This window comes from Pelodiscus sinensis, chromosome 10, assembly GCF_052426305.1.
Source record: "Pelodiscus sinensis isolate ZL-2025 chromosome 10, ASM5242630v1, whole genome shotgun sequence".
Classification (NCBI taxonomy): Eukaryota; Metazoa; Chordata; order Testudines; family Trionychidae; genus Pelodiscus; species Pelodiscus sinensis.
Window position 1 is genome coordinate 30,416,491 of NC_143061.1, and position 18,356 is coordinate 30,434,846.

The 18,356-nt window shown below is 43.1% G+C and overlaps 1 protein-coding gene across 2 annotated transcripts in view; it reads left to right on the forward strand.

Moving 5' to 3' along the window:
• Positions 1-1,118: 1,118 nt before the first annotated feature.
• CP (ceruloplasmin) overlaps positions 1,119-18,356 on the forward strand; it is a 36,458-nt gene continuing 19,220 nt past the window's right edge. Inside the window, exons 1-7 of one of the 2 annotated variants that reach the window (XM_075937697.2) lie at positions 1,119-1,321; positions 7,346-7,590; positions 9,325-9,537; positions 10,783-10,956; positions 13,013-13,267; positions 16,472-16,637; positions 17,986-18,125. In XM_075937697.2, coding sequence (XP_075793812.2) covers positions 1,167-1,321; positions 7,346-7,590; positions 9,325-9,537; positions 10,783-10,956; positions 13,013-13,267; positions 16,472-16,637; positions 17,986-18,125 — 1,348 coding nt within the window. In that variant the 5' untranslated portion in view covers positions 1,119-1,166. The remainder of the gene's footprint in view (positions 1,322-7,345; positions 7,591-9,324; positions 9,538-10,782; positions 10,957-13,012; positions 13,268-16,471; positions 16,638-17,985; positions 18,126-18,356) is intronic. The other variant, XM_075937696.2, reaches the window with a different exon arrangement.

Here is an 18,356-nt window from a genome sequence, read left to right on the forward strand (position 1 = left end):
AAATGTTGCAGGGTCAGACCTTTGAAAATGTACATTTAGATGGCTCCATTAGAGCCAATAATCTTGACCAATCTGTACACAGGCTGCATTTATGCTCTTTGTCATTGCAAATTGTTCTTTTTTTCAACTTTTGAAAAGAAGAAGAAGAAAAGGTATAGTGCTTCTCCTCACTGGAAAACTCATAGGAGAAAGAATGGGTCCAGAAAACCCCAGGAAGTTCAGCTCATGGATTTCACAACTATGTTTCTTTTGGGGCAGAGCAGTTTAAGGGCCCACACTCCCAACCCAAAAGATCCTGGGCAGTCACAAGGAAGGGAACTAGGTTTCCCCAAGGCAGAATAGCTCTTTCAGGAACTGTTCTCCTGCTAGCTACTTATTCTCAACCATGCACAAAACCACATCTTTGGGGAATTGCAGTCATGAAATGTAGGTTAATGCTATTGTAGCTATTAGCACCACATTAATGGAGAGGTGATGCCATGCTCAGAAATTACCTGCCACTTGGATGGAACCATGTTCTTCCCCTGCCAATGCTTTCATCCATAAGAGCCTGAGCTATGGAGTCCCAACACTACAAAGTGGAGGAAGAAGAACTTCCATAGATTCAGAAGAAGTAAGGGGGCATACAGCAGAGTCATTGTCCCCACATGAACAACCCACAGATTCAGGCTCTCCTCTCATATTACTGATGAAATGCAACGTCGATGGCATCAAAATGACAACAGATGCCAGTTTGGAGCTTCATCAAATATTCTTAGCATATGAGGGATAAGTAAGAGGAAAAGCATTTAGTTAGATGAAACAGGAAACAAATGAGTTCAGAGTCACTGTGATGGAGGGTCCCTTTAAATCACAAAACACTTGAAAATTGAGCCAGGACCGTTATCACCTGGATTGCACATAACTGTAATTTGCATGAATATCAGATGGGGGGAAAAATAAGGAACTATCTTGCCTGCTTTATATCACCTGAGCCAACTTAGTTACTGGAATCCAAATGTCTGTTTACTCTGACAAAGACAGATCTTGTGCAACCTTTTCTTTTGTTGATCAAAGCATAGTGGGATTGGAGTGGGGGGGTGGGGGAGGAGAACTGATCTTATAAAAGTTCATGCTGATTGTCTCATGTTTTACTCCAACATTCCAACAAGGTTTATGACTGCAAAATGAAGCTGTTCTCACTAAGCTGCTTGCTGCTTTGCTGTGGTTGCCAAGTCTGGGCAGTGATCAGAGAGCACTACATTGGGATTACAGAGACTATTTGGAACTATGCACCTGGGAATAAAAACATAATATCTGGGCAGCTGTTTTCAGAGGAAGAGTAAGTAACACTCAGTTTGTGCCAATTACATGTAAATGCTCTTGACTTTGCAAGAATGGTTGATGTAGACACTGCTGGTTTAGGTCCTGATCCAAAGCCCAGTGCAGTCAATGAAAAAAATCCCAATTGCTCCGAATGACCTTTGAATCAAACCTTTATTCTGGGTGATTTTCTACAGGGCTTGTAATGGATCTTCTGGTTTTCCTAACGTGTTAAAAATTCATTTGCATCTATGGAAGAAAAGCCTCTCACATAGGCAGAACTCCCACTGGAATATGAGTACGACAGATTAAGGATGGCAGCATCAAGTCCTGAATGTCTAATGATGTTTAATTTTAATCTGTCAATTCATAGATAAGTGGTTGTGTGTTCATATATTTATGGTAGGATTTTTATTTATAAATGGTGACTGCAGGAACTCAGAATTTTACAGCACTGAAATTCTGCTATTTAGCTCTCTCTAGCTCCAGCTCTTTTAAATTAATCCTGTTTGTACTGAGATATGCATGATTGGTTTAATTTCAGACTCTTCACTTCCCAACTCCTGTTTCTTCTGTGGATTTATTTTTAACATTGAGACTGTGCTCTGTCTGCCAGTACAATGGAATCCTAGTCTTAGAAGTATGTGGCATCAGAATGCTGAGACCAGGATCCTTCAAAGTACAAACAGCAGAGGAACTGACTGCAAATCTTGCAGTAAGCTCTGCACAGGCAGGCCCTTGTGTTCCTCTAGAGAGGAGCTTGGTGTAGAAACAAGGTTCTACGCCCAGGGTATGTCTAGACTACAGAGCTTTTCCGGGATATGTCTAGACTACAGAGCTTTTCAAAAAAAAAAAAAAAAAAAAAAAAAATCGGAAAAGCAGACATGTTTTTTTGGCATCCCTGTAAACCTCATTTTATGAGGAAGAAGGAATATTCTGAAAGAGGGGTTTTTCCTGATATTTGGCCCTGTGTAGACGGGCCAAATGTTGGAAAAGCCTCTTTCGGAAGAAAAGTGGGAAAAGATACGTAAATTGCAGTTTGCAATTTGCTTATCTTTTTCTGACTTTTCTTTGTAGTGTAGACACAGCCTCACAGGGCTCTCTGCACGATCAGGGCCTTAGTCTATGCTAGTGAAAAAGATATTAGAGAAAAGCAACTCTGAAGGAGAGGAAATGGAAGTAGGAGTATTGAGAAAAGACATCTGCTGTAAATAGATTTTGCTTAAGAAACTGCTATATTTTGCTGGCAACCCTCTGACGTTTGCTGTATGTTTCTTCTGGATCATCTTTAATTCCTATGTTTAATGGCTTCACAGTTTTGCTGGAGGTTCTCTGCTAAGGTCATAAGAGTTTCTACGCTATTCAATTTTAACGTTACATGGCAGTGTAGAAAAACGTGTTTCTCACATGGCACAGACAAGTTGGTGTCCCAATGTTATTCATGAAGAGATGAGTTTGACACCAGTAGCACACAACATGCAATAGTTGTCAAGAGGATTACACACAGATGCGTAAATCAGCCATAATGTGTGAGAATCTGACTCACAGAACTGCATCTGCAACCTAAATTGTCTCTGCCATAAAAGATCATATGAGCTGCAGGTCAGCAACAAACTGCTTCTCTAGTAAAAGCGACAAGGAGTCCTGTAGCACCTTATAGACTAACAGATGTATTGGAGCATAAGCTTTCGTGGGCAAAGACCCACTTCATCAGATGCATGTCAAAGTGGGTCTTTGCCCACAAAAGCTTATGCTCCAATGCATCTGTTAGTCTATAAGGTGCCACAGGACTCCTTGTCACTTTTGCGACAAGCAATTTCAATTGTAAGCTCTATGAGGGAGTGACCATCTTTTTGTTCAGAGCCTAACACAACGGGCAGTACTGCCATACAAATAGTAATTTTAATAATGCAAATGTTTTAGATAGTCAAGCCTGTCTTAATGAGGGAAAGGATATTGTCAGGGCATAGAACTTTTCGCCTATTTCTGCATGGTATGGAAACTATCACTACTGATCCTGAGACTGTGTCAAAATTGTCTTTTTTACATTTTTCTGTAAACTTGAAACCTCACATTAACTTTATGGAGAACTTTATGAACCTTTCAAATGCAACTGGGCACATATATGGTTTTAGCCTTGAAACTGAGTGCAACTCATCAACTTTGGACAAGTTTTGATTTGGGTTTTTTGTTTGAACCAAAATAAATGTCAGGGTTTGGAGACATTAGCTAAAGAAAAGGTTAGCACAAGTAGCACAATGCAGCATCAGCACTGGCGAGAAGCCCAAGTCCTCACTTGACTGACCCTGAACTGAGCCATACTGACCCACAAGCATATGGAATGATTTAATTCTTCTAAAATGATAAAGAAAGATAAATCTCAATTTGAAGAGTGATATCTACAGATTCACTGTCAGTCACCCTCTGAGATACTTCACCCTTTCTCTTGTCAGAACAATAGTACTATATGCTGTTCCCTCTATCCCAAGAGAACTTAAGAGTGGAGATGTTTGTACAAATGGAGTTAAAAGAGGGCCAAAGAGGATGTGGAAATGAAGGGAAGGTGGATAATGGTGAGGTAGCATTTGGAAAGGTAGAGAAGGAAACAACAACACTAAATAGTACATAAATAATGTGTGGGTGTTGAGATGGGGATATCTGAAAATAAGTGTTTCGAAGAAAGAAAAATTTTGGAGGAAAAATTAAAAGTGAAACATTTTAAACACGTGATGAATGATGACTGAAAAAAATATGGACAATTAAAAAGAAATTCCTCAAAATGAAAATGAGGGAAACTTTCTTTTTTGGTTTCTGGGGGAAGGGTAAGAATTGTTTTCACTCTAAATCAAGAGTTAAAAATGATTGTTCAGTGATAGTTGGGTTGTTTCTAGTTTCAAAGACAAAAATATCTTGGGCCTAAGGTATGACTTCGTCAGACATAACCCCTGGTATACTACAAATCAGTTTCCTCTTTCCAAGAAAACGTTGGGCATGAAGACAGCAAGCCAACAAACAGCCTGATGGGAAATGGGATGCTAGTAAATGGTCTGGCATCTGAAGAGCAAAATGCTGAGCAATGATGTCAGACTGTGTATTTGCATAGATCTTATTGTCTTTGTGACAACATTACAAAGGACCAAATATAGCCCTCGTATTATCTACTCCCTTCAGTTATATCTGTGATGAATTTGTCCCATCATGGCTTCCATTTCATTTTCAACTGCTCCTAACCTCTCATTCTTTTGCCTGAACCCTCAGGCTATGGGAGAGTGTCTATATGAAACCTACTTATCTATTATGGGTAGAAGGAAAAAAACTACAATGCAGCTATCAACAGGAAGCCTTACAAGTCAATGTTAATTATTTACACAGTCCAGAAGAGTCATAGTATGCTCCCTGATTTAATTTGTGTCTGGCAAAGCTTCCTGAAATCTGTCTTCCAGTTACTGATTTCTTTGCACGGAGTCTGTGCTCTCCAAATTACACAGAGCTCCTTATTAGACCTTTGAAGCTGTGTAGCAAACTGTGCCTACCCAGGGGTCAGTACTATGCTAAGTATTTTGGATTTTGTACAAGCATTAACTTGCCTCCACAGTATCATGCAAGAAATTGGAAACCAAATTATACATAGGATTAGAAAGCAGAGGAATTTTGAATTTCCGAGTGTCAAACAACATTTTCCTAATTAGGGGCTTGATTTGTCCTAGAACAATCCTTACTCCAGCAGTTATTCCTCTTGAAACAAATGGGGCATTTGATGGGAGCAGTCATTAAATGGACTTGTAAGGGTCACAGGATTTGGCCTAAATATACTAGTTAACCGTATTAGCACCATGTTGGCAACCATATTCAAACATGAGTCAGTGCTAGTATTTTTCCTGGCAATTATAGACAGGGCCTTTTTATGTGCTTGCTTACTCATTCCTCCCTATCACCCCTCGATTTGTACAGGAATACTAATGACTGTTCCCCTTCATCAGGGAGTGAAGGGGAAAATGCACAGTTCATACCATTCCTCACTCTGGCTGGGGAGTGCAGATGAACCTGGACCTGCTTCAACTGGGGCACATGCACCCAGGGCTGGATTAAGACCTTTAGAGGCCCTAAGCACTGAAAAGATTATGGTGCCCCCCCATATGTAATTCAAAATAAAAACAATACTATACCATAAAATCTCTCTTTTTTTGTGTATGCCCCTGCTTTGCTGGTGCCCTAAGCACGTGCTTAGTCTGCCTATTGGGTAATCCAGCCCTGCATGCACCCATCCCCTGACTCTCCCTGCTGGAGCTGCGCTTCTCACCTGGCCTCAAGCTGTTGTGGTGAGAGAGAGCTGGAGTAATCCTCTCTCCCAGGGGCAGCCTGCACAGTGAACCCCTCATCCCCAACCACATCCCAAAGTAATGATTTAAATGAAGCATGCACATTTTTCATTTTATTTTCCAAAAAGCAAGAATTAATTGAGTTGAGGGACCGAGCAGCGCCCGATAAATCTAGTTCAATAAAAGCTATCAAAACTCAAGGTGAATTAGATAAAAGGTTTTGAACTATCTCTAATAAAATGGGGAACCTGCAAAAAGGCATTTGCTTTCTAAAATCCACAGATTCAAAGGGCACAGTGCTGCAGTCCTTGTTCAGTGGTGCCAACAGAAGTGAATTTAAGTGCTAATATCTGAGTCAAGATTTCCTTAAGTATAGTCAGTAATTCCATCCATGAATATCTGTCTCAGGCCAGGGAGATAGTTCTCCCTGACTGACATGGCCTGCATCCAGCCACCTCAATAAAGAAGATCCTTAATGTTCTTTCTACAACTGAGTAATATCTCGTCTCTACTTTGAGAGGCTCTAGCGCCAGCTTTAACCTAATAATGAATTTTAATGAGATGTAAAGAAATTAAGGTTGACGTAATTTGTTATTTTAATAACATTTATGCACTGTCAATATAATTTAGTATTTATAAAGGCATAAAACAAGATGGAGCCAGACTCTTGTATTTATAGTCCTGCATGGGACAAGAAGATGCAGGATCTTTCTCCTTAGCCAAATTTTGCTTCAAGTAAAATAACTCATTTAATTTCAAACATAAATATTTACAGCCGTTCCCTGAGTTGCGAATGGTCGAGTTATGACCGTTTGCATTTACGACCAAAGCTCCCATGAAGCAGTCATAAAGGCAGTCCCCGAGTTACGAACGCGACCCGCGTTTACAAACAGCGTGGTCTTTATGTGTAACTCAATGGGGTCCAAGTTATGAACAGATCGAGTTATGGCCAAGTGTTTGGTCCGTAACTTGTTTGTAACTCGAGGAGAGGGTGTATTTCAGACCTATTCAGACAAAGTTAGAAACTATCTCTCTCATTTACTTTGTTAATGTGTAGGGTTGCCAAATGGTTTAACCAAAAATACCAAACACTCCCCATCCCTCCCAAAAAAAACCACGAGGGAAAAAATTCTGTTGAGAAAAAAAAAAGGGGGGGAAACCAAAGCTTTTGAGAAAAAGAAAAAAAAAGGACCCTGAGAGTTATTAAGCAAAACAAACAAACAAACAAACAAAAAACCCAGCATGACCCTTTTAAGAAATGCTTTTGAAGTTTTTTGGCCCTAACAGGCTGCTGGCGACCATCTGCCAACTTGTCTCCCTGATCCGGGCCAGACAGCTCCCCTGCAGAACCAGGTAAGCACCTGGGATTTTTGCCGCCTGGCCGGAAAAAGATCAGAAAATTTTAGGTGTCCTGTATTTTCTGAATTTTTTTTACCGGACAGGAGGTGAGAATACCCGACTGTTCGGGTCAATACCAGACACTTAGCAACCCTATTCATGTGTGAAAAATTCAGAAAATACCAATTGACACTACCATCCTGCCCCCATGAACAGCAGGTAGAAAAATTTTGGTTTTTTAATATATATTTGTAGCCAATGGGACCCTGATCCGTGACTGGGGCTGCTGATGCTATCCCAATACAAATATAACCAGTCCTGGCATTTTAAAAAGATTCTTTTTCAATAAATGTATTCTGAGAGGGCTCTGTCTGTTTTCTCCACAGACAGGCTAGAGTTTTTCTCCAAAGAGGCCCAGACAGAATAGGAAGCACTTACAAGAAAGCTGTCTACACGCAGTTCACTGATAATACCTTTAAAAAAACAGTTGAGAAGCCTTCCTGGTTGGGGTTCCTAGGCCCCATTATCAAGGCAGAGGTTGGAGATTCTATTATCATCCACTTGAAAAACTTCGCAACTAGAGCCTATACGCTTCATCCACATGGTGTGACATACACTAAAGAAAATGAAGGTAAGTTTCAGCTGATTCTCTCCCAGATTCAGAGGGGTAACTGTGTTAGTCTGCAACTGAAAACACTTAAAAAATAATAATAGTCTTGCAGCATCTCAGGGTATGTCTACACTGCCCCCCTAGTTCGAACGAGGTGTACAGCTAGTTCGGATTAGGAAGCCTAATCCGAACTAGCTAGTTTGTGCCGCGTGTAGCCACGCGGCACGCAGTCCGAACTAGCCAGCATTTAAAAATGGCGCCGGCCGGCTTTATGCAAATGAAGCCCAGGAAATTCAAATCCCGGGCTTCATTTGCAACTCCGTATGACTACATTACCCCCCCTAGTTCGAACTAGGGGGGTAGTGTAGACATACCCTTAGAGACTACCAGAAAATGTAGATGGCATCATGAGCTTTTGTGGACACAACCCACTTCTTCAGATGAATGGAGCTAAGGGATCCATTAAATCTCTCCCAGATTTCATCCACACTTCAAAACTCCCATTGACTACAGGGGGATGCCTGATAGCAATGAAAACTGCTTAAGTAAAGATTACAAAATTAGGATTTCAGAGGGAACTTAATCAAATGAAGATAGGATTCAGTTAGGGACATTTCTGAGATCACTTGGAAGATTTTCAAAGACCAAAATATGAAATGAATAGGAACCCATTAAGATCTGATTGATCAGCAGAAAGGGTAATGTTGACCAATATTTCAGCAAACAAGGCTATTACTAGCCCTATGTCGCCTCACTTAAGGTAATGTGAAGAAAATTGATCTTAACATGGGAAAAAAAAAGATCATTGCTTAATGATAATACCTCATGCATGGACACTATATGGAAACCCATTTAATTTCAAGTAAAAATACGATGTGATTTTTATTTGTTTGATATGTAAAAATATAATTGAAGATACTCCTATACTCTAAGAAATGTAGTCTCTGAAGTCAATGGTAATACTGAAGTCACTGAGGCTATGTCTACACTATCAGTTTTTGCCCAAAGAGGCAATGCAATGAAGCACTGATTAGCATATTGTCATGCTTCATTTGCATAATCTATTCTTAGCTGTTTTTGTGCAAAAACAAGCAATGTGAACGTTTCCTTTTTGCGCAAAAAGGGTTCCCCCCCTTGCACAAAAACGGCTCAGAATAGATTATTCAAATAAAGCACAACAATATGCTAATCAGTGCTTCATTTGCATTGCCTCTTTGGGCAAAAACTGATAGTGTAGACATAGCTTCAGTGACTTCAAAGGAAGGAGACTTAGGCCTGTCAATGACAAATAGAAAAAGATGTACACACTTGCTCTTTCGAGAATTATTTATTTGGCAGGTTGGGCTATGTTACTGTCACAATTTGTCAACATCCAAACATTACAGATGCACTGTTAACACCTTCTTTTAGCTCATGCACAGTCTTCATTTTACAGAGTCTAAGATACCCAAGAGTCATGGACAGTAGCTTTACCTAAAGTACATACAGTGTTCCCTCTAATGTTTTCCATTCATGTGCAGAATTAATTTTATGATGTGCACCAAGACGTGTGCAGCTGTGCACCACTGGTAGAAACCAGAGTTGGAGCTCTGCTAACCATATAGGTGACATTTGAATCTCTCCTGGGTGGTTGCCCAAGTGCTTAGCTCACAGGGAACACTGCACGCAATCCTGTTTGTAACCTGCCTATCTCATTCCAAACCACGAAGGAGTTGTGTTACCATTGACTGCATTGCATGTCATTGCATTCTCTAGGTGCTTTTTATCCTGACAATACCAAAGGTTTGCAGAAGAAAGATGATGCTGTGATGCCCGGAGAACTGTATTCTTACAAATGGGATGTAACAGAAGATCATGGCCCAGCTGAGGGAGATAGCAATTGTGTGACCAGGGTTTATCACTCACATATAGATGCACCAAAGGATGTTGCCTCTGGACTTGTTGGACCTTTGATTACTTGCAGGAAAGGTAAAAGAGATAAAATAACTAAATGGCAAGAAACAAAAGAAGGAAATGTGGGTTCTATTTTCATAAGAGATAGCTATTGTTATGTAATGTTGCTGTATGCTTTCAAACCAGGGGTGGGGAACTTAAGGCCTGGGGGCTAGATGTGGCCCCCAGTTTACCTGGATTTGGCCCCTGAGACTTAGGGCTCTCCTCCCCCCCCAGCATTGGGGAGCCCATGCTGGCGCTCCAGCCACCCTCCCGGACTGCCTCTCCGGGGCTGGAACACACCAAATCTACTAGCCTGCTTCCCTCCCAGGCTCTGGTGTGCAAGGGAAATGTAGAGTGTCTTTCTCTCTCTCTTTTGTTGTTGTTGTTTCTTAATTACGTCCAGCCCCTGACTGATTTTTCTGTGGGTCAGTGGCTCCAAACCCAAAAAGGTTCCCACCCCTTTAATCATATATTTCATGTAAGTGATGTATGTCAACCCCAGGCAGCTGCCTTTGAGTAGTAATGTCTGGGTAGTGTGAAATTGTGCACATTTAATATGCACATTGAATTGTGCACGTTGATATAGCATGTGAAGTGCTTTGGAATAAATTGAAATTAAATGCATAATATAAATATAAGCTATCGTAGAAAGTGACGGTTTACACATATAAAATGTAACATGAAACCTAGTCATTATGTATGCTACACATACATAGTAACACATGTTAGTTACACATATGTTATTATAATTTTTTTTAAAGCAAAATCTGGTGAATGGTCTTTTTTGTTATATTTGGCCTTAATGAGCAATAACTTTTGTTATCAAAACACTTTTTGTAGTTTCACTCTACATTATCTTCCTCTTAGAAAAATCTAATAACTGACATTATTCCAAAATAACAAAGAGCGTGTCTACACTGCAAGCCATTATTTAGAAATAATGTCAAGCTGGAGGACTTCTTACTCCGATTCCTTTAACCCTCATTGTATGAGAAGTAAGGGAAGTTGAAGGAAGAGTGTTCTTCCTTCAACTTCCTGCTGTGTAGACAGCACCAAAAGCTGAATTAAGCTATTTTGACTTAAGCTATGCAATTGACGTAGCTAAAGTTGAATAGCTTAATTCAGCTTTTGCCCTGCTGTGTAAACATGCCCTAGGAGACAGACATACTAATTCATATTTTAAGGCAACTAATAAATATCTACTTTACCATTATTATAGCTAAGAATCGAAGAAAGATGCATTTCACTAGCCAGTCTATCAAACTGACTATTTTTCAGGTACACTGGATGAGGGAAGAGAGAAACACATGGATGCTGAATTTATCCTTATGTTCTCTGTGATGGATGAAAATCTTAGCTGGTATCTGGATGACAACATCAAGAAATATTGCTCAGAACCTGCCAAAGTTGACAAGGAGAATGAGGACTTCCAGGAGAGCAATAAAATGCATTGTAAGAGATTTTTTTTAAGGAACTGTTCATTGTTGTTGTATCCCATTAACATTCCTAGAAAGGTGAATTATAGCTAGTTTGTTAATGAAGTGCTTTATTCTTTTTAGGTAGTTTTTACACAAGTGTTTTAAATGAATTAGGGCCTGCTTCTGCTCCTATTTATGTCAATGGGAGTTTTGCCACTGACATTAGTGTGATCAGGACAGAGGCAGATTAAGATATAACAGAGCCCTGTTCACCAAGAATATTTGGGGCTCCCCCTCACTCCCTGCTCCTCCCCTTCCCTCAAGGCCCCACCCTCTGGCCTGACCAGAAGCCAGGCAACAGTGAAAGCTGCCCAAGTAGGCTAGGCTATTGTGGGAGCCCTGGACCCTCCACCTGCCATGGGCAGTGTGCCTGGAGGGTAGGAACAAGGGATGGGGGCAGCTCTCAGGTGCTTTGGTCTCCTGTCCAAGACAGGTGCAGGATCCAGGGTGCCCCACAACAGCCTGAGCTCTCTCGGTAGCTCTTGCCACAGCACAGAGCAGTGGTCACCAAACTGTGGGGCACACCCCCATGAGGGAATAGAGGAACATTTGGGGGGACATGACCAGACACGGCTCTACCCCAAGCTCTGCTGTGACCCCACCCCAGGGCTGCCCTCAGCTCCAGCTGTGGCTCTGCTCCTGATCCCATTCCTACCCTGGCTCTGGGATGACCAGAGATCCTATTTTGGCCCCAAATGTCCCAACTCTTTTGGCAAAACTGGGCATTTGTCCCATTTGCTCTGGCCAGCTGATTACCAGTGGGGAGCTCCACACCAGGGAGGGGAGGGGAAAAGGGGCTGAGAGCTGGAGAGGGGAAGGAAGAAGGGTTTGGATGAGCTCCCTGCTGTGTATGGAAGGGCAGGGGGAAGCAGAGAGCAGGGCCTTCCTCATGTGAGAGCTGTGTTGCATGTGGGGAGAGGGCCCTCAGTCAACTGCCATGTTGGGTGGGGTCTTTGTCCAGCACAAGGGGGCAGGAAGAGACTTGGGCTCAGCATGGGGCCTGGGTGAGCAGCTAGTTCTGCCTTGGAGTAAGGGAATTGCTCACCAACCCCAAGCCCACGCTTTTTTGGTGGGGCTGGAGGCAGGGCAAAGAGGGCATCTGCCCCAGTACCCAGTGATTCAAAAGAGCCCAGGGTTTCTTTGACACTGCTACTGTATCAGCAGCAGCAGCTGGGAGCCCCTAGCCCTTTAAATCACCACCAGAGCACAATGTGGCGGTGGGGGCAGCTCTCAGGTCTGGGGCGGCACAACGCAGCCCACTCCTGGCAGTGCTGAGGAATAGCTGCCCCCGGTCCTGCCTCTCCTGCCCAAAGCCCCACCCCTTCTGGGAACGCAGAGCTGCCCCCCATCTTGCAAATGGGACTGGTAAGTCTATTGGCTCCCCTGCCTGAGGAAAAAAAAGAGGAGTGGGGAGGAGGAGAGAGGAGCAGCTGGGGCTGTGGCTAGAGGTCCAGCTCCTGCTGTGGGCCCCCCAGTTGGTTGGTGGCTCTAGATATGGGCCCCTTTGGCCCATACTGTCACCGCTGAACCAGGGTTGGAGCAGTATCTATTAATACTAGAAACAAAAAGTGAAAGTTATCTGGCAGTGCCAGAGGTATGGGAAAACCAAAACCGTGTAATTGTGACAAAGGGTCCATACAAGGGATCTAAGTCATGTACAAGGCTGCCCCAATTGCTGTCATCACTTCCTAGGCCACTGCAGGCAGAAATTTGTTTTCGCCAAAACACACTGTGCTGCTGACTGTCACCACAGAAGCGAGCCTTAAATCTGGCTTGGTCTAAACATTCATGGAAAGCTCTGCTGAGCATGCTACAAACCCTAGTCAGATAGATCACAGATGGGTTTAGGTTTTGGAACACCATGGCTAATGGGAGAGATACTTAGATACTGAGTTTTTGGTTAGCGCTTATCTCTGTCTTACAGTTTAGTGGCAGTGATTTTAGTGTTGGCAGGATAACAAGTTTTTGCACAAAAGCTGTGAGCTCTGTGATGGCGAGTATATAATAAACAGCATTTCTTACTTTTTAAGCAATCAATGGATATATGTATGGATATCTTCCCAATCTCACCATGTGTGCAGAAGACAGAGTGAAATGGCATCTTTTCGGCATGGGCAATGAAGCTGATGTCCACTCAGCTTATTTCCATGGACAGGTTTTTACAGAAAGGAATCACCGCATTGACACCATCAGCCTCTTCCCAGCTACGTTTGTTGATGCTCTTATGGTACCGAAGAATCCTGGTGAATGGCTGCTTAGCTGCCAAGTCAACGATCACATAGAAGGTGCAAAAGAAGTGACTGTCTATCATATCTGATAACTTACAGATGAATATGGCATACCTGAATGTTGTCTTTGGCATGCCATAATCATGATACAAAGCACCCAGAAGAGCCACAATAAACATTATATGAATGACAAGACATCCCCAAATTGGAATGATCTGGCCATTTGAATTAATTCTGCTTAAGCTTATCCTTTATAGTCACTTTTGCATGAATTAGTAAGACTATGGTCTGATATAAATCACCTAGATAAAGCCATCACATTCTCAGCAGCTCATCTAGGAAGGCATTACTCTAGGGTAGGGAACCTCAGGCTTGCTTGGATCTGGCCCTTTAGGCTCAGCCCCCTGCCCTGCACTGGGAAGCTAGCAGTCCAGCCCTCTTGCTAGCCCCCATGGAGCTGGAACACACTAAATCTACTAGGCTGGGCCCCTCTAGGCTCTGGTGTGCTAGGAGAATGTGGGGCTCACGTCAGTGAGAAGGTTTTTTTTTAAATTGCTTCTCACTTGTGTGCAGCCACCCGTGGTTGATTTTTCTGTGGGTCAGTGGCCCCCAACCCAAAAAAGGTTTCCCACCCTTGCACCAAGGGCTGAACCAAAGTCCACTGAAATCAATAGACATTCTATTAGTAGTTGGATTCAATAACATGTGTGTAAGAACTGGTGCAAATTCCAAATGTAGATGAGCAAAGCAATGGTTTACGCTGGATAAGTTTACCGCTGCTTGCAAATGTGCCAGAGCTCAGTCATTGTGAATCATAGCTTCTTTTATCTGCATTGGTTGCTGGCCATCAGATGCTGAATTGGGGATCATTCCAAGTTCAGGCAAGACCATAGTTATTATTTATTTGCAGAGTGGATGAAAGCCAATAAATTCACATTTAAACCTAGATGTTCCTTGAAAAGTTCCTTAGTTCATCAGACAGGGGTTTGTATTTCCCTTTTCTATATATATGCCTATAGCCATTATTTGTTAACAATATTGTGACACGTTATTTATTTCAGCCCACAACTTTGCATGGCTTTCTCTTCTTCTCTGACTAGGAATTTCCAAATTAAATCACTGATCAAAAATCCCTTATTAGAATCTGAGTTAGTCATGTCCCAGTAATTGTTTAGCCTGATACTTGGCATCTCTGGCATCACAAAGGAACAGTCAGCACTACAGAGTCAATTATGCTAAAGAATCAAGTTTTGGACTAGCACACATAGGAGCCTAAAGGTAGGGTTCTTTATCCTTATGCACCTAAATAAGTGATCTGATTTTTTAAAAGGGCTCAACATCCAACTGGTCAATAGGAGCAGTTTGGGGACTCAGTACTTTTTGCAGTAAAACTGTAATTTTAAGAATCAGTGGCTAGTAAAAAAAGAAAATGGCTCCTATGAATGTCAGTGGGTTTTGGGTCAGGCCTTTATGTACACACAATGCAAAATATGGAAACGTATCAGGTGATACATTTATAGCAAATCTCAGTGACCATTGGGCAGTTACAGGCAGTCCCCGGGTTACGTACAAGATAGGGACTGTAGGTTTGTTCTTAAGTTGAATCTGTATGTAAGTTGGAACTGGCGTCAGCCGCTGCTGAAACTGATCAGTTTCAACCGCGGCTGAATCTGGATGCCAGTTCCGACTTACATACAGATTCAACTTAAGAAACCCAGGCGTCCCCAAGTCAGCTGCTGCTGAAACTGATCAGCGGCTGATTCCAGGAAGCCTGGGGCAGAGCAACTCTGCCTCGGGCTTCCTGTAGTCAGCTGCTGGTCAGTTTCAGCAGCGGCTGACTTGGGGACGCCTGGGGCAGAGCAGCTGGGGTGCTGCTGGGTTGCTCCAGTAGCGCCGAGGAGCAGCGCTACTGGAGCAACCCAGCAGCACCCCAGCTGCTCTGCCCCTGGCGTCCTGATTCAGCCGCTGCTGAAACTGACCAGCAGGGGCTGAATCAGGACGCCTGGGGCAGAGCAGCTGGGGTGCTGCCGGGTTGGTCCGGAGCGGCGCTGCGGGACCAACCCGGCAGCCCCCAGCTGCTCTACCCCAGGGGTAGGCAAGAAAAGCCTGGTCTGCTGGGGGGGGGCACTAGCTGCACACACCCCCCCCAGCAGACCAGGGAGACGGGGGTGGCGGGACTGCCCAATTCCTCCAAGGCTTTGCTCCGTCTCCCTGGTCTGCTGACCTGGGAGACGCGGAGCAAAGCCGCAGAGCACGCGGGCAGCGGGACAGTCCAGGCGCACCGCGGCTGTCCCACTGCTGGCATGCTCCGAGGCTTTGCTCCCCATCTCCCTGGTCTGCTGGTTGGGAGATGGGGAGCAAAGCCGCGGAGCACGCCCGCAGGGGGACAGCTCAAGCGCGCTCGGGCTGTCCCGCTGCGGGCGTGCTCCAAGGCTTTGCTCCCCGTCTCCCTGCAGACCAGGGAGACAGGAGCAGCTTTTCTCGCCCCAGAGGATGGGGGCGGCGGACTGCGGCGCATCTGGGTGTCCCACCGCTCCCATCCTCTGGGGCGAGAAAAGCCCCGTTCGTAACTGCGGATCCGACATAAGTCGGATCCACGTAGCTTGGGGACTGCCTGTACTTCTGTCCCATCCAAGGCCTTGTCTAGATTTAAAGGTTTCGCTAACATAAGTGAAGAAAAAGAAAAACAAACAACTCCTCAGACTTCTAACTGAGGTTGTTATGGCTGTAAAAGCTCTAGTGTAGATAGCAAAAAAAAGTCCTTATTTCATTCAGAGAACTGGTTTTAGGTCTAAGTTATTTTGCTGGTATACGATACATCTCCAGGAGGAGAGTTTATGGATTGTTTCTAGTTTAAAGGAGGCCTAGGGATTTCATGAATGAGTCACTGATTAAGTTCTGAGCAAAAGCAGAGCTAGTCTAATAACATTTTGCCTTGGTTGAAGGATATCAGGCTGTCTCTGAGGCTGGTTTCACTCAACCCTAATGTCACTAATAAGAACTGCACCGTCATAAAACAAAGACATCCTTTATCACCACATGCCAGCCTGCATTGCATACTACTCACTAATTTGTCTTGGGTGTGGTGTTTCATGTTGCTTGCTTTTGTCTATGATTTGTATCTGGGGCAACAATGAGCCTCAGGAGAAGGAAACAAATAATTATAAATGAGAGAAGAAAAAACAGGGTTCACAGATCCCCTCCATCTCTTTTTAGGGTACATTTCATCTCCCTTTTCCCCCCCCCCCCCCTCTCCTCCAGGTGGAATGCAGGTCATTTTTGAAGTAAAGGACTGTAAAAAACCTACAACAGATCACAATGAGTATACAAATATAAGACATTACTACATTGCAGCTGAAGAAATTATCTGGAACTATGGTCCATCTGCAGTAAACCATTTTACAGGACAACAACTAATTATTGACAGGTAAATATGCCTTAAATTTTTTTTAAAAAAAGTTATATTAGATTATAAGTGAACAGGCTTTGTTTACTGCAAAAGATTTAGAACATGCTAAATATACATAGCCATAATGTGCCACTAATTTTAAAGGAAAAATCCCCCTTGTTTTCAGTGCTTCTTAAACACTGATTGCAAGATATAGCCCCCAAGAATTATGCTTGTTACTTCCCTTGAGACCTTGAAGTGAGTTTCATTGTACTATTAACTACCACATTAAAATGTTGTATTACCATATATTGACAACATCAGGGTTCCATCCATCAGTATAAAGGAGTAAGAGAAGGGAAAAGGCGGCCAGATCCTCAGCTGGTGTAAATTGTCATAAGTCTATTGAAGTCAGAAGATAAGATACCAGCTGAGAATCTAGCCCTACTTCTATATCTGATTTTGCTAATTAAGACCTACTTGAGTCATTTAACATCTCTATTCTTCATCTATCAAATGGGTTTAATGCCATTTTGTTCTCTCCTTGGGCTGAGGCTTAATTAATAGCTGTGAAATCATTGAATGAAAAAGATAATTTTTTTTAATCAGAAAGTAAGCTTTCATGCAATCTGCAAACTGTTTGATTGTTTTTGTTTTCTTTCTCTTTGTGTTCCTGTATAACTCTTAATTACAATATCTTTTTCCTAAAACCAGAATATAGATTTCAAAGCTTTGGCCAGAAACTATTATTCGTGGATCTTCTAATACACGTTGTGCATTAGAGTAACAAGGCAGGATCTCATAAAAGAGACATGCTATGGAGAACTTAATGTATAGGCCTGCTAGGCTTTTTCTGCATCCCCTATGATCAGGGCCACTGATGGGGATGGGGGCAACGGGGTCAGTTGCCCTGAGGCCTAGTGAATAAAAGCAGTGGCTGCAGAGGCAATGACTGGAGCCCCTACCCCCTTTAAATTGCCACTGGCTTAGGGCTGGCTGCCCTGGAACCACCCCTTCCATCCAAGGCCTTGTCCCTTCTGGGGTGCAGAGCTGGCCCCCCACACACCTTGCTTCCAGAAGCTGTTGGCCCTCTCTGCCCACAATTCCTTTTATTGCTTTATCTGGCTATACTGTGACCTTGGAGGTAGAGCACTACAGGGGGGACTCAGAAGACCTGAGTTCTATTCCTATTTCTGCTCCTGGCCTGCTGGGTAACCTGGGGCAAGTCACCCTACCTCCCTGTGCCTCATTTTCCCCAGCTGTGAGATAGAAATGGTACTGAGCTCCTTTATAAAGCCCTTTGAGACCTACTGATGAAAGCACTAAGAGCAGAGCATTGCTGTGATTATTAAAGTTGTTTTTTTTCTGTCAAATTTCTTCTGCCCAGTGAATCTCAGACATTTTTTGAACAAAATGAAAAAAGAATTGGTGGCTCTTATAAAAAAGCAGTTTATAAGGAGTACACAGATGACACCTTCACAAAGAAGAAGAAAAGGCTCCCTGAGGAAGAACATCTTGGACTTTTAGGTGAGACCCTTTAAAACAATGTAAGGCAAAGCTGAAGGAGTTCATTACCTCTCTGAGCCTGCAGCATTTGAAAGCCCCTTAAATATGACTGGTTTGACTGGCAGAGCTTTATAAACGCTACAGGCTTAATATGGGTGAAGGGTAGAAGTGACAATTTATATCAGCACTGAGAGGGTTAAATTGGCTCCATGAACAACCAGGGAAGTGGTGCATGGGATCTGCCATGGAGCA